Below are 16,778 nucleotides of genomic sequence, written 5' to 3' on the forward strand. Positions count from 1 at the left end.
GTAACACATCCATCTGTTGCTGTGTGTAATGGCGTCCCCTCTCTTCCTTGTCTATCTTTCTGTAACCCTCAATGATCTACTCCTCTGGTCCTTTGGGACAGAGCAGTATGGGAAGGGTAGCCTGAGTTCAATGCCCAACGCTGAGAAAACTGCTTTTTCTAAGTTTGTTTAAAGAGGCTAAACTAGAGAGCTATCTCAGCCATGAAGTCCTTGCCTTTTGAACATGAGGGCCTATCTATAATCCTCAGGATCTATGAAAAATAAGTCTGCCATGGTGTGACATACTTCTAATCCCAGTGCAGGGAGGCAGAAATAGGCAGATCCCCGAGGTTTGCTGTCCAGCTGCCCTAACCTACTTTGGCAAGTTACTCCTTAAAAAGGTAAATGACTCCTTGAAATTGACACCTGAGGTTGTCTTCTGGCCCCCACACATGTGTACACACACACACATACACATCAAGATGCTGACACCTTTCTGTTTACTTCTGAGTTGGGAGGATTAGGTGAGACCCCTGAACCATGTAAATACGCTGGTGGCAAATGTGTCTCACATTTTCTGAACTCGCACAGTCTTGGCAATCAGGGCATTCTTGCCACCCAACAGTTTTGCTCCATGTCCTGGGTAAGCACTTTTCCCATTTATGTCTCGTCACCCCTCTGGCAGCGAATATTAAGAAAGTTAAGTCCAACATGTCACAAATGCCTTTCCCCCAGTGTCCATCGCCACAACCATGACTCCCTTCTCTCGCAGGTCCCACGAAGCCTTATACACTGTTTACCCTGTTCTCCCATGTTAGCTGGTATAAGCACATAACAAGGAAATTTTCTGCTATCTTATATCTATCTGTACCAGGCCCCTGACTTAGATTCTTAACCAGAAGTTCTCACTTTAACCTCAAAGCAACCCTTTAAAATCAGAATTTCTGTTGTTCCTGTTTTAAATGTGGAAAGTTGATAGATAACTTTCCTAAGATTTTTCTAACAGTAGAAAAGTACAAGCCATCTATGACTAATCTGATCCCAGAGCCCAAGGCCAAGGTGACACAGGCCTCGCTGAGCAACAGGCCCTAGTCTAGTTCCCAAAGATGCTGGGACGTATAAGGTTCCCGGTGACCCTAGTCACAGTCTAGGAAAGGAATCCAAGGAACAAACAATGGTGTAATGGATGTGAGGCCAAGGAAGGAAGCAAACAGCGCTCTGGTGAAGAGACAATGTCTCACTGAGGAGGAAGGACCCATCCCTGGCCAGAAGAGACAGAGATCAGAAAGAACAGACCAAGGGGAGGGGCTAGGAGCCCACCTGAGGGGCTGGACTTTCCTAGTTTGTCAGTAGATGCTGGTGTACGGTTGAGCCATAGCCACCTGAGCCAAGCCCAGAAAGGCAATTCAGAGGCTATACAAGGACTTGAAGTTTAACTGTGGGGGACATGGAGCCAAACTGATGGGTTTTATAACTTACAAAGTCTGCCATATGCATTAATAGCAAGTGTTTCGTGGGAAATGTCTTGGTCCACTTATGCTGATAGAACAGAATACCAAATACAATACCTTTTACTCGAAGGGCTAACATCCATTATTATCAAATTGTCCAAGGGTTATTTATAAAGAAGGGAAATTCCTCACCCTTCTGGATGGTGGAAAGTCCAAGATCAAGACCCTGGCATGCTGGGAGGGCTGCTGTTTAGAGAGCTCCACCAACACATGTGGGGTGTGCTGTGTCCTCCTACAGAAGGAATCTGGACAGGGAGTGAAGGAAGGAGCGTCCACTTCGAAGCCTCTCGTGCTGGCATTTGTCTGTTCATGAAGACAGAGATCTGTGACAGAAACACCTCCGAAAGGCCCCCACCTCTCAACACTGGGGATTTAAGTTCCCAGCACACAATTCTGAGGGTACCCTCAGAGGATGGCAGACAGATCACCTGATACTCATAAGAGCTCTTGTTGCTCATCAGCCCTTTGGGTGCCAACTTTACTGTGTATGGATGATTCTTACCTACTCAACTGGTATTATCATGGTTGCCAGATGGTGGCTTAACAAACTCTATCATTCCTTCCAGGTTAGCAATAGGCATTCTGCTATGGCACAGTTTTCTCATCTTACTGGTTTTGCTCAAAGAGCTAACGTCCATTATAATCAAATTGTCCCAGTCCATGGCCAATAGGACCCGTTCTAGCTAGCTTCTGTGTCCTTTTTAGAAAAACCCCATCACTCTGAAGTACCTCCCAGTTTTCTGGTGTAACAAGATGTCCTAAGCTCACTGCTTTTCTTCCCAGGCCTGCTCTGCAGTGAGTCATTTCTATAGGAGTAGTTGTCTTTGTTAGGGAATAGAACTAGAGTCTCCACTGAAGAGATCCTGAGGGCTAGACACTTGATGCCGCTAGGATGTCATCACTTCTAGGGCTGTCAGTGAAAAGAGCTAGACAGTGTTATGTGCGTATCTGTGTGTTTGCTCATGCCCATTGTACCTGCTTATTAACAGCAATGAGTTGGGGGCAGGAGGGAGGATCTGCCATGGCACTCATGAGGACCTGAAGTTGCTAAAGTTTGGATCCCCAGAACCCACATAAAAAGCCAGGCATGACAGCATGCAGTTGTGATCCAAGCACTGGACAGGTGGAGACAGGAAGATCCGTACAGCGCACACACACACACACACACACACACACACACACACACACACACACACTGCTTTTGAACCCAACCCAGTTCTTCAAGGACTGGTTTTGCCCCCTTCACGTATTTGCAACTGCCCTCAGAGACAATTAAGAAACCTGGCTCACATTGCAGATTTTTGTGTTTATTTGTTCAGTCTTCTCAATGTTTGACTTCCAGCTCTCCTGGCCCAGTGATGAACTGTGAGACACGCCCCTGAGCCACTCCCCACCAATGCTAAAGTGCAGCCCTTACAGAGGAGAGGAAGCGACCATTCCGAGTACTCAGCTCCAGGCTAGGATGCTCCCCACTCTCTACCAAAGCTGAGCCCTGGTCAGACTAGCTGCTTGCCCCACTGACAGCTCAGCTCTGACTGCATATGGTAGTGTCTTTAATTAGCACGCTATTCTGCCAGATAACGGCTTTCATTATGCTACTTTTACACATATATACAATGCACTCTGGTCACATTTGCCACCAACTGGACCATCTCTTGATCCCTTCTTCCTTTCGGCTTATCTCCATCCTCCTCCCAAATTGTTCCCATTCTATATTTGTCTTTGTTTTTCAGATATTTTCATTAGCATATATTCACTGTACGTTTGTTCACATGTTTCGTTATGACTTTTCAAACATGTACATCATATACTTTGGTCATATCACACCCCTGCACACATTCCTCTCTTGTCCATTTATCCACTGGTTCCTTTCCTCTATCCAAACAATTTCCATTCTACTTCTATGTCTGACTTTTTTAAAGCCTAGGTCCTTTTCCTAAGAGAAAACATAGCTGTCTTTCTCAGTATCTTTTTGGCTTACCATGATTATCTCTACTTCTATTCATTTTTCTGAAAATGACAACACAGTATTCTTCTTTATAACTGAGTAATTCTCCATTTTCTGTATCCATCCATCAGTTGATGGGAACCTAGACTAATTTCACAACTTGGCTATTGTTAATAGTACTGTAAAACTATGAGTGTGCAAGTGTCTATTGTACACTTGTGTATAGTGTGCTATTGTACACTGATTTTGATTCCTTCAGGTCTACATACTCAGGAATGATATAGCTGGGTGATTTTCATTTTGAAAAAAATTCATAATGACTACACCGTAGGTGTAATTTTCTGTCCCACCAGCCAGCTCCCAAATAACCACACAGAGACTTATTATTAATTATAAATGCTCAGCTGATAGCTTTAGGCTTGTTACTAGTTAGCTCTTGCACCTTAAATTAACCCATATTTCTTATCTATGTTGTAACACATGTGGTACCTTTCTTTAACACAGCCTGTTTATTTTCTTTCTCCTTCCATCTCCTGGTGACTCCACCTTCTTCATTCCAGTGTTCTCTGTCTGCAAGTCTCACCTAACCTCTTCCTGCCTACTATTGGTCATTTAGCTCTTTTTAAACCAATGAGAGCAGCACATCTTCACAGAATACAAATGATTATTCCCCAACACTACACTAGTTTCCATTGCCATCAGTAGTACACTGGCTACCATCACCATCCTATCTCCTACTTTCTCACCACTGTGTTCTTTTCTGTTTCCTTGACGATAACCATTCTGACATGAATGAGATAGAACCTCAGTATAGGTTTTCTTTTTTGTTTGTTGTCGTTTTGTTTTGTTTTAGCTGCATCCAGCTATGGGCATCACAGGAACCTGGAAAGGAGGGTAACAGTAGACACAGACACAAGTCTCTTCAAGAGTGAACAATTTTTTACTTTCACACCACTGTTTACATATTGATTAGCTGGTGCTAAAAATCCCATTGCCAACAGAGCCTGAGCAAATCATATCTTTGTCCCCCTTATCTGAATTCTTCCTTTGACACTTCTCTGCCATTGTGCCCTTGCTTTGCCCCAGAAGCCATTCCTCCTAGGCTTTATTTTGTGCCTGAAGTTTTCCACAGTCACGGAACCACATCTGGGTCAGAGTTTGTGCCCAAGAAAGGAATTTCAGACCATCTGAACCCAACAGTTTTGATTTTCACTTCCACACACATGGCTAAGGATGTTGAATATTTTTGTGTATTTGGGGGAGGTCATTTTTACTTTTTTGTCTACTGATTGACTCATTTATTGCTTTGATTAGTAGTTCTTTGGGGGCTTGATATTTTTGAGTTATTTATGTATTTTGAATATTAAATTCTTGACAGATAAATAGCTGGTAAATATTTTTCTCCCTCTCTGTAGGGTGTCTCTTCCCAAAGGAAATTTTGAATCAGAGGACATGCTTGACCAGACTTACACTGAACTGACACTGTGGAAGCCAGGGGTGATGGACAGAGAAGTCGGACATTGTGGGAGCTGGGGGTGATGGACAGAGAAGTCTGACATTGTGGGAGCTGGGGGTGATGGACAGAGAAGTCGGACATTGTGGGAGCTGGGGGTGATGGACAGAGAAGTCTGACATTGTGGGAGCTGGGGGTGATGGACAGAGAAGTCTGACATTGTGGGAGCTGGGGGTGATGGACAGAGAAGTCGGACATTGTGGGAGCTGGGGGTGATGGACAGAGAAGTCTGACATTGTGGGAGCTGGGGGTGATGGACAGAGAAGTCTGACATTGTGGGAGCTGGGGGTGATGGACAGAGAAGTCTGACATTGTGGAAGCCAGGGGTGATGGACAGAGAAGTCTGACATTGTGGGAGCTGGGGGTGATGGACAGAGAAGTCTGACATTGTGGGAGCTGGGGGTGACGGACAGAGAAGTCTGACATTATAGGAGCTGGGGGTGATGGACAGAGAAGTCTGACATTATAGGAGCTGGGGGTGATGGACAGAGAAGTCTGACATTATAGGAGCTGGGGGTGATGGACAGAGAAGTCTGACATTGTGGGAGCTGGGGGTGATGGACAGAGAAGTCTGACATTGTGGGAGCTGGGGGTGATGGATAGAGGAGTCTGGCATTGTGGTATCTAGGGGCAATGGATAGAGGCTGACATTGTGAGAGCTTGGGCTATGGATAAAGGACTCAAACACTGTAGAAACTGGGGGTGATGGATAGATTGGGTACTGGAAGGTGTGAAGATAAATTTGGAGCCACTAATAAGAAACTACAGAGGAAATGGATCCTGAACATTGCCTGACTACCCTACTTTAATCTTTCTAGAGCTGACTACACTCCATGGTGTCCAATTTACTGTCTGCCTTCTGATCGCAGATATATTATAAGGAAAATAAAGACTTTTAAGGAACTTTACTTTTTTAAAAAAAAAACCTCATGATATAAATAGTAGATAGAGATGTCATGTTGGAGATTAACATGTAATTTTGAAGAATACTTCTAACAAAGACCTAAAATTTATGGTGATATTTTTCCTGCAAACAAAAACTACATTTTAAATTATTAGATAAAACTTCAAGTCTACTTTTCCATACAGGTTAAGGCAGGAGAGGCTTCTTATGATTTTAATAGGGCAAAGCAGGGAAAGACTTGTGTTTTTATACTCTGAGGTTCTGGGAAGCAAAGGGCAGTACCTTTTCAGAAAAGAAGAGCAGAGAAGATTTGGCAACTCTCACAAAGAGCCCTGTCCAAAGGAATGTAAACTGTCTTTCTACTTAATAGCTAATGCAAACAAAGCTGCTCACAAGAGTCAACCACCACGGGCTTCCATGGCCCACTTAGCTCCAAAGGCCACATTTGCAAAAGCCAAGTGCATCTCTCTGGCAGACTACACTCTACCTTTGCCCATTCAGCTGCCAATGGCCACGTCCCTGGAATGCCAACTGCAAGTGTGTGCGAGGCCTGGGTGGTGCCAGTGTGTTTATTTGTATTACTAAGAAATAGTGCTGCCGCTCCGCCATTTATCTTTTCCTTAGACTCCGAGCAAAGGGATCCTGGCCTTGGTCACTCAAAGATTCTTTGTTCTGCAGTGTTAATTATCCTGCCTTCGGAGACAGGCTGGCTTAATAGTGAAGTATGCAGGAGCCGGGCTGCCTGAGTCTGAATCCTGACTCTCTTGTTTATTATCGGTGTAACTTAGGACAGATGGCTTAATGCCTCAGAGCCTTGGCTGGCTCACTCAAGTCTCCTTTCCACAGGGTCATATATGCAAGCATGTGTATCAGCTCAGCCCTTGAGTCCTACTGGGGCCTCAGTGAACAAAGCTTGGATGTTGCAGAGCTGAGAAATGCAAATCCACTGTGCTGACCTATAATAGAGGGCAGCTCCGTTTTCCACGGCCTGGGTCCAAGTCGTAGTGCCTTAGAAGTGCTATAGGTGATACTGATGTAAGTATGTGGAGCCCTTCACTCATCTCCAGGCCTGGGCTCCCGCTATAACAGAGACATTAACCTGTGGCTCTCTCACAGGGCTGTGGGGGTAATGAAAGGAGTGGTGTGTTTAGAGCATTCGGCTGGGATAGGGCTGTGCAAACGTTAGTGACTGCGGCTGGTGCTGGTCACCTGAGGTATCAGTAGGGCTACTGTCACACTATGGCTTTTGCCCATCCCAAGACCTCAAGCCGACCAGATCTTAGTAGGGTAATCGGGCCAGTCAGTAGGCTGGACTGTAAAGCCAAGTCTATGTAATGTTGAGTTTCAGTGGCATGTCTCCTTAGGCACATGTGATGCTGTCAGTGGGAAGGAAGACAGCTCCAGCTACTAAGACGGAGTGTAACCCTCTGCCCACCCTCTGCCCTCCCTCTGCCTGTCATCCTTGAGTAGGAGTCAATGACTCTGGAGCTTGGCAGGTGTGGAGAATCCACTAAAGTATTTCCATCCCCAGAATCTTCTCTACCTACGAACAGGCTTTGACAAATGGATAGTAATATAAAGGACAAAGGGTTCAACAGAAAGAAGTAGAGAAAGAAAAAGAAAGCTGGAGAAACCAGAGTCTTTCTGACATGTTGGCCGAGGTCCCAACCATGAGCTAAACACCTAAAACCTAGAAGCTGAAAGAAAGCAGAGCTACCAGCCTGGCACCAGGATCTGCCAGCCCAAAGCACTGCTGCAGGGGAGTTTCAGAATTCAGGAATTTTGTGTTAGAATGGCTAAAACGTACATCACATAGCTGCCCCAATATTCTGCAGGAAGAAGAGAGGGTAACCACACACCCAACTCCAGTAGGTCAAAGCATCACAATAAAACATGTAAATATTTACATAAAATAGGATTCAGTCTATCAAAAGGTTATCAGTTTAGGCTCACTGTCACCAAGAGTTATAGCACACTGTCATGTGTGGTGCCAGTTTTGCAGCTGACAGTGGAAGTGGGCTGTTAAAAGGGCACAGGAATCCACAAGGATGACCTCAGCTAAGTGGAGAGGGTGCCTGAACTGGTCATCTCCTGTAATCAGATTGGTGACTACCCTAATTGTCATCAGAGAGCCTTCATCCAGTAACTGATGGAAGCAGATGTAAAGATCCACAGCCAAGCACTGGGCTGGGAGTCATGTTGAAGAGAGGAAGGAGGAACTGTATGAGCCAGGAGAGTTTAGGTCATGATGGGAGGGGGAACGCAGGTGGGGAACCCACAGAGACAGCTGACCTGAGCAGCCTCCCATGGAAGGCCTGCCTCTTTCTGAACAGAGAGATGCAGGAGAATGGGGGGGGGGGGTAGATCAGAGGCAAGACAGGGAGAGGGAAATGGGAGGAAAGGAGTGGGGGAAACTGGTTGGTATGTAAAACACATGAAAAATGTAATTAATAAAAGAATAAATAAAATACAAAGGGGGGCACCACTGCAAGTAAGTGATCCAGAGATGCACACAGCCAAGCACGCAGCTCAGTGTGAGTCGGCACGTACTTCCTGGGCACCTGCTTTGTTCCAGGTACCTTGCCAGTGCTGAGGTTCCAAAGATTTGGTTTCCTGGAATTGTGGTAACAGAGTAAGACAAAGAAAGAGGCTTAAGGCAAAAGCAAAGTTTATTGTGTGCACAATACAAGCTGGCAGAGACCTAATCAGTGCAGTAGCACCAGCAAGAGGAGGTACCCGCCCTTCTAGAGGGCATTATTTAAAGGAAAAAAAAACAGAAAAGTTACCTGAGCAGGGTGTTTGCTGGCAGGTGATCCTATCTACAATGTTTGGAATGGTTGGAACGTTAGGAATTTCCTTTGGATAGTCCATTCCTGGGTGGTGCCTGAGTGGTCTCAGTTTGTGCTCTTTCTTGCACCCAGGTATTGCCTTAGGAAAACCACTGAGACTCAGGCCTCTGTTGAGCTTGTCATGGCTGGGTCCTACACCTGTAGCACATTGCACTGCCCACTGGGAGCTGAACAAGTTGGAGAGTGGCCTTTCTACGCGGTTCAGTTGGTCAGAGCTTCTTCCACATGGCTCAGTCACTCCCACTTTCTTCTGAGATGTTAAGCTGGCCTCTGGGTTTGTCTGAAAGTCTTCTTCACAACATGGCTTGTCAGTAGGGCTGGGGTGTGCACGCCTTTAATCCCAGCACTTGGGAGGCAGAGGCAGGCAGATCTGTGTAAATTCCATGCCAGCCGGGTCTACAGAGCTAGTTCCAGAACAGGCTCCAAAGCTACAGAGAAACCTGTCTCAAAAAAACCAAAAAAACAAAAAAGCACCTCTTAACAGTTCTTCGTGCTTTATATATGCCTGGGGAGGGAGGAGCATAGTGAGTCTGGTCTGCTTCTGGGACTTTCCAGAGCTCTTTTGAGTTATGTGCTTCCTGTCCCAAGGAGCGTTCCTGCAGCAGGTGGAGTATTTCACCTCTCTGTAAACATCCTGCCTTAAAATCCTGCTGTTTCATCCCGTCCCAAGTTTCTCTCTGAGAAAGAAGGCTTTAACCTGGAAGGAAACTGCTGTGTACTGGGTTTAACGGTGCAATGTTCCCCCACGGGCTCAGGTGGTCCCCAGTGAGTGATGGTACAGATCCTTTCAGACTTAAGGTCACTAGAGGTGTCCCTTGAGGATGAGTTTAGTACAGACTCACTCCTGGTCTCGGCTCTCTGCCTCCAGTCTGAGGCTGTTAGACACCCCTAACTGTGTGCTCACAGTGTCAAAAACTCCAGCATGACTTTCCCACCCAAATGAACTATATCCCATGAAACAGTAAGCCAAAATAAGCCTCCCTCCCTTAACTTGCTCCTATCAGGTATTTAGCCATGGCAGTGAGAAGGAGCTACTGCATCTCTCTATGATGAGCTATCTGAAGTGATTACATCTGCAATGAACCTTTCCCACATAGCATCATACTCCGTGCTACTGTGGGTTAGAACCAGTATATCTGTTGGGGAGAGGCAATTCTATGGAGAACAGCAGGAGAAACAAATTAGACATAGTCACATGCTCCATTTGAGACAAGAGCTGAGTTGAGGTAGTGATGTTATTGTAAATATGGTGACTCCCCAGAGAAGCAAGGATTAAGAGACTGTAATGGATGGAGAATTTTCCTCAGTGACAATGACATTGTAAATGGAGATGGACAGATAAGCAAATTCACCCAAGGAAGAGGTAGAAGAGGCTCACGCCCAAAGTTCAGCTCTGACCTCCTTATTACTGGGTGTATGCCAGGCTGGACCCACCACTCCAGGAAAGCCTAGCAGCGTCCCCCACACTGTCAGCCAGAGCTAACCATGCCCCCAGCTGGCTTCCGCTGGAAGATCACTCTCTTGGAAACGGTCAAAGGCATACGGAGCAGGGGTTATCAGCTGCCTGCCAGATCCACAGCCCACAATTACAGCCTCTGCTTAGAAGAGAAACAGGAGAGCCCATGCTTCCTCCCTTTTTTGGCCAAAGTTGATTAAAATATTTTTGACCCAGAGTCAGCCAAGTGCTTACTACACTGATAGCATCTGCTGACCTCCTTCCTGGAGAATGTATAATATGCTTTATTAGGGCAGACAGCGTTTCTCCGACAGTATTCAGCTGGCCTCATAGTTGCCAAAATGCCTCTGCTTCAAGGACCTAGCTGCTGAGTTACTGCCAGGAGTGAGGCAAGAGCAGGGGATGAGGGCACAAAAGCCTGGGCCTGGCGAACTTTAACCTTGGGACAGCACGGACTAAGGCGGCAACTCCTTTTTGAGACATGGACAGCGGGCATTGCTTTATGCCCACACCTAAGCTTCTCACTTGAAGATGAGAGGGGTGTGGGGAACACCTTTTCTGAACACAGATACCAAGTGTGCAGCTTGGTCCAGTGAACCCTTTCGGAAGGTGGAGCCAGGTCCAGCACTGAGATGGCTACACCATCCAGAAGGACGACACACTCTTCTGTGGTTCCCTCCCACCGACAGCAACTACCTTCCTGACCTGTAACACCACCGACTTTGAGGTTGGAGCTGGTGTAATGAAACACAACGGAGTGAAGCTTTGTGTGTGTGGTCCCACTCCCTCGTTTTCAGGTCTGAGAGACTTGGCAATGTTTTTGATTGTTGCTGGAGTTCATTAGCATTGTTGTATGACAATTTATTCACCTGCTGATAAACGTCTAAGTCTCAGCATGTATGTGTGGTGCCCCTATGAATGTTCTGTGGATGAATAAGTGTACACTGGGAAGGGATAGATACTTGTATATAATTTCCTTTCGCTGTTTAAAATCTATTTGCCCCACCCACCCCCACACACAACCTAGAAGCTTACAAGACTAAATATTTGTCATCTCTGGTTGCTTACTTGAGTAAGGAATTTGAAAGCAGCCTAGAGAGGTGGACCTGGCTCAGCCCCTGTCTAGGCTAAGGTCAGCTGAAGCTGGCCTGGTTCTAGCTTATAAGGCAAATCTCACAGATAAATGGCAAGTGGACACTAATTGTGTCAGGATACCTCAGTTCTTTAGCTACGGGATCGTTCCTCAAGACTATGCTCATGACACGGTGGCGTCCTTCCTCACCGCAAGGAAGCCATCAGTCAGAGCAGAAGCGAAAATGACACCCTGGATGATCTAACCCATAAAGTCACACAGTCTCACTTCGGCCTCATTCTGCTCATGGGAAGACAGCCTCTAAGTCCAACCTGTGCTCAAATATCCAATGGGAAGGAAAGATGGATCACTTGCCTCCAACCTACATGTTTTAAAGCTTGGACTTTATTTGCTAGGGTCCCATAAATAAAAAGTTTATAGACATTCAAACAAGAATCCTTAAGAAATGCGTTCAGCCCACCCCTTTTATTTAAAATTTTGTGAACGCTTTTGGAGATTTTTGAGATATTTCCTGGAGACACCATTATATAAATAGAAAATACAGAGACTTTGGTGTCAGATATAGCCAAGTAGGTTTGAATCCTGGATTCACTACTGCATTATAAGTACTTGAATTCTTCAGCCACACCAATTCTCAATTCCTCAACTATAAAATTAAGGAAATCGGTGGAACCTATCTTTCTGGAGGTAACTAAATAAGATCAATTTGCCTGCCCTCCATAGTGGTAGATTCCTTCATTCTGCCAGTTTTTCATGAATTATTAGCCATCTCCATGAACCACCTAGATGGAGTTCCAGTGGATTCTGTGAGTGGAATAACACAGGCTCTACCTGAGGTGTTAGACACTGCAACAGGGCCCTTGAAAGGCAGAAAAACTATAACCCAGTTGAGAAAACAATGACCCATGCCTGGAGCAGATATAAATGCATATATAATAAACATGGAAGATATTCTGAAACAGGAAGACAGGGCAAAAACTATTCCAGGACCTTGATTCGGTTTGCAAAAGAAGATAGTACTAGAGGGCCATGAGGGATAAATGGAAATAGCAACGGAGTTGACTGCAATTATTGCTCATCATAGTGTTGATGAAGGGGGAGGGGAAGTAAGTGGGGGGTTAGAGTAGCAAGAAAAAATGGGAGTTTCTACTCAGTGTTACAATTGGGGGGAAATCGTTAAGGCTAAAGGCTTTTCAAACAGTTTTCTGGGCTCACTAGAGAACCTTGACAGGCCTAGTAGTAAAGGATGCCCCACTGGGCTTTCCCTGGCTGGCTCCCTTTTATAGAACCTATGTGTCTCAAATGGTGAACAGAAGACCAAAAACTGACCATTAGAGAACACTTGTGAGTCAGAGTCCAGGCAACTGGACTTTGTCCTTATTGCTGGAACTTTTGGAGGGCCAGTCGGCAGGAAAACACAGTGGGGGTGGTTTTATAGGCCCTCAGATCACAGTAAATGTACTTCTCCAGGCATGGCCATTTGGAGCCTGCCATTCATGCACTTGGCTCATCTGTGTATTCATCTTCTCTGTCCAGATAATGAGCCACTGGCTCCTTACTTCTCTGATCTATTTTGCAGTCTCTGCTTCTGATACATTAGCCAGCCCCCGGCAGTGATGATATTTAGGCATAAGACAGAGGTATTTCTGTGCTATGATGGAAGCTTAAAGGAAGTTGAATCCAGCAACCTTTCACTTTGAAACCAATGAATAAGAAGCACAAATGTTTCCGCCTCACACATAATGGAAGCTAGAGAAATAAGCAGAGAAGCATTTTCTAGCCTTTCTAGACACTGTTGAAAATATGATTCCTAAATCTTTTATGTGCACATCTAGCATTCCCCCCACCTCTCCGGGTAAGGGTTATCTGTTCTGTCAAAATAGACGCAGTCACCACAGTTGCAACCTTTCCTGGTGATTCTTGTAAATAAGCATCGGCTGTCCTGCGGACTTCTTTGCTGTAGTCCAAATGAACTCTAAGCACGAAGAGGATGATTGGGTTTGGAGATCATGACCCAATCCCTAATCAAACCTCTTAGAGAACCTTCCCCACTCCCAGTGAGGGGTTTCGACTGTAAAGCGTTCGCATGGGAACTCAACCAGGCTCTTTCCTCTCTTATTTCTTCCCAGGTGGGAAGTTGGCAAGTGGAGCCCATGCAGTCTCACCTGTGGGGTTGGCCTGCAGACCAGGGATGTTGTCTGCTCTCACCTACTTTCGAGAGAGATGAACGAGGTGGTTGTCCTTGCTGATGAGCTGTGTCACCACCCAAAACCGAACACAGTACAGGCCTGCAACCGCTTCAATTGCCCCCCAGCCTGGTACCCTGAGCAGTGGCAACTGGTGAGTCCTGACGTTACTTCCAAGTGCAGTGTTTATTGGGAGCAGTGATGCAAGACAAAAGGACTTTTTTTTTTCCAGAACAGTATACCTAAGCTCTGCTATCTCTCCCTCCATAGCTCTTCTCCATCCTTCCTCAAACTTAGGCCTTTTCATTGTAAACACCTCGTCCTTTCTACCGTGAGATAACCCAGGGTTCTCTAAAAGCACAACACACACACCCTCCATCTGTAGATCTGAGCATGTTCCTGACAAATTGTCACCAATCAAGAAACCATTTCAATTAAAGGCACTATGGTAGGTTTTCCATAAAGATAAAATTATTCTGAATTTATGCACTGTCCAGATTCTGCTATCAAAAATTCTAATAGTTAGGTTTTAAGGTTACTTTTCTTGTTTATTTTGAAAATTTTATACATGTATACAATGAAATATGATCATATCTACCCCCATTTTTCCTTCCTAGCTTTCCCATGGCCCTCAATGCATTCCCCTCCCAATGTCATATCCATATATGTATACACATATAAAGGACATCCTTACTAGTTCATCTAAGTGAGAAATCCTGAGCCAATTTCAGATTTTTTAAATTTTTGCTAATCTTATAAATTCTAAAAGTCTGAAAGCCATAGTTTTAAAGCAAGAGATGGCAAATTGCAGTCTGACAGTTAACCCTAACCTTCTGCCTTTTGTAAATAAAGTTTTATTGGAACACAGACCTAACTATCCTTTTTACATGTTGTATATCAGCCCCTTTACAAAATTTCTGGATCCTACACACACACACACACACACACACACACACACACACACACCAAACCAGCAATAAAAATGCAACTGCCCTATTGTGATGTATTGTTAAAATTATTATGTCTCAATATTGAAATAACCTTTGTCATGCCTCTAAAGGACAGAAAAAGTTTTAAGTTGGTTGTTTGGATGAAACCTTGTGTTGCAATTTGTTCCTAATTAGGACATCACACGTAGCTTTAAAGTGACAACATGGTCCCAAGTGTAAGCCGGTGTTTGGAAGGGCTGTGCATCCCTGTGTATGCCCATTGTAAACTCTACAAGTGTCCCAGTTAGGATGGTAATTTTATAATCATGCAGCTGAGGAGAGAGGAGAGCTGTCTGTGCATCCTTCCCTCGCAGCCAAGAGATGGTTTGTTGCTTCCAAGCCAAGGCTTCCATGTTTCCTCCTTCCTTCTCCCTGACTATCACGTACTGATAATTTAGTAAACATAAAAAAAGCAATGAGTGAGCAAAATGCTACAGTAGGGGTCAACTCTTGGGATCTATAATTTGTGTGCCCACAGATTTAACCAGTATAGACCATGTGGTTTTTAGTTAGGCCTTCTTAGTGGTGTTTGTATCTATGCTGAACATGTATAGACTTTTAAGATTTTTCTTAATACATACATAGTATCTGTGTTTTATTTGGTACTGTAAATAATGTAGAGACCATTTAAGCTATAAGGAGGGTCATAGGTTATAGAAATATCATTTCATATTCAGACTAGAGCATCCATTATTTGGGGTCTTAGCTCAAATCTTAGGAGCATCCCAGAACCAGTCCCATCCAATAATGAGGGATAACTATATAAAAGAAAAGCTAAAAATAAACATTGTCCATGAATTTCCTTTAAAATCTTGTGTATGTTTTGGCTGAGTCCATTAATCCAGTGCTACTCTGTGATAGTTTTTGGAAGTCAAGTGGATGCAATATATTTTGAACAGTTTATGAACCAGTGTCTTACTAAGAAATACACATCATTCTACACAGATTTGAAGCTAATTCTCACAGCAACCCCGTAATATTATCCTCATTTTATATTTGAGGAAACTAAGAATTATACAAGCTGCAATTAAGGGGTGGCCTTCACCCCACTTTTTGTGCCTGCACGTCCCATGGTTATATGAACAAGCACCGTATGAGAACTCTTGATTTGTGAAAGATACAACTATAACCCAGAAGTGACCTTAATCAAGGTCATGCATCCTCCCTGAGAGCCTGGGTCTCCTGACTTCTAGTACATTTGCATTGAGATGCCGCTAATTGGAGAAAACTATTGGCTTTAGGCTGCACTGTTGACTCGTGCCAGGAGAAAAGTGAGGACTCTGCTCTCGCCGGTTTCCGCTGTTCGACTTCTAAGTCCCTGGATTTCGGGTAGCTTGTAGTTGGTCTTTATGTGAAGAGCACTTTGTGAATAGTGTTTTATTCCATGACAAAATGAATGATTACACACAGAGCGCCTCCCTACGGGCCAGGAAATGCTGGCTTTGTATCTCCGTGATATATCTGTGTGCAGTTATGGATCATAAAGTAGCCTTTGTAGCAGCTTTCAGGGGAACACTGCCTTCCTCTCCACAGCCACACGTGTTGCTGAATAATGATCTTGGCCCAGTGTGCTTTCCAATTCTTGGTGCACATCCCACAAGCATGCTTTGCCGCCATTGCCAGCCGCAAGCCCACAGCATCCATTTTTACACGGCAAAGCCCATCTACCTTGACCTAAGAAGACATGAATCTATTTTGGGAGCCGATTCAGTTTCATGCCACTAGCAAACCCTTTAGGGATGAGACAGGATTAGGCCTATTTTTCAAATCAGGAAACAAATACTAAACACCTCTTCTGCTGGTGATTTCTCTTACATATATCCTTGTATGCCAAGCTTAAAACTCTCAAAAGTATTTTAATACACTAAAAAAATAAAGAATTTGAAAGTCACAGTGAGTATACCCTCCAGAGAGTGTCCAATAATAGTTTGATCATTGGCCACTTTTACAATCTAATTAAGCTTAGCCAAAATATTTTTCTTCTATTGCTTCCCGGACCTTCTCGAGGTGAGTTCTTCAATACAATCAGCTAATACTGACCACCTCTGAAAAGAAATCCATTGTTTTTGTTGTCTGCGGTTCTTTTGTTGTATGAGGTAAGTTCAGGAATCCCTGAGCTAAAGGGCTGTGGTCTCAGGACACATGAGTTAGGGTATCAGGCCCCTTGCCTGATTAGCCCTATGATTGCTCCGCCATCTCGGCTGGGATAAGGGAACCCGGAGTGCAGTCATGGTCCTTACAGGCCCCAGTAGTCAGCCGAGGGCTCCTTTCAGCACCCAATAAAAGAACAAGAGATGGGGGTTTCCAATCCTTCCTTTAAGACTGAGAAGCAACCTGATGGGGCTGTGGG

General features: G+C 44.7%; 1 protein-coding gene across 5 annotated transcripts in view; it reads left to right on the plus strand.

Moving 5' to 3' along the window:
* Window positions 1–16,778, plus strand: part of Adamtsl1 (ADAMTS like 1) — a 376,592-nt gene that overhangs the window by 244,817 nt on the left and 114,997 nt on the right. For all 5 annotated transcript variants that reach the window (XM_075945016.1, XM_075945018.1, XM_075945014.1 and 2 more), the window contains one exon: window positions 13,383–13,593. In XM_075945016.1, coding sequence (XP_075801131.1) covers window positions 13,383–13,593 — 211 coding nt within the window. The remainder of the gene's footprint in view (window positions 1–13,382; window positions 13,594–16,778) is intronic.

This window comes from Microtus pennsylvanicus, chromosome 13, assembly GCF_037038515.1.
Source record: "Microtus pennsylvanicus isolate mMicPen1 chromosome 13, mMicPen1.hap1, whole genome shotgun sequence".
Taxonomy (NCBI): domain Eukaryota; kingdom Metazoa; phylum Chordata; class Mammalia; order Rodentia; family Cricetidae; genus Microtus; species Microtus pennsylvanicus.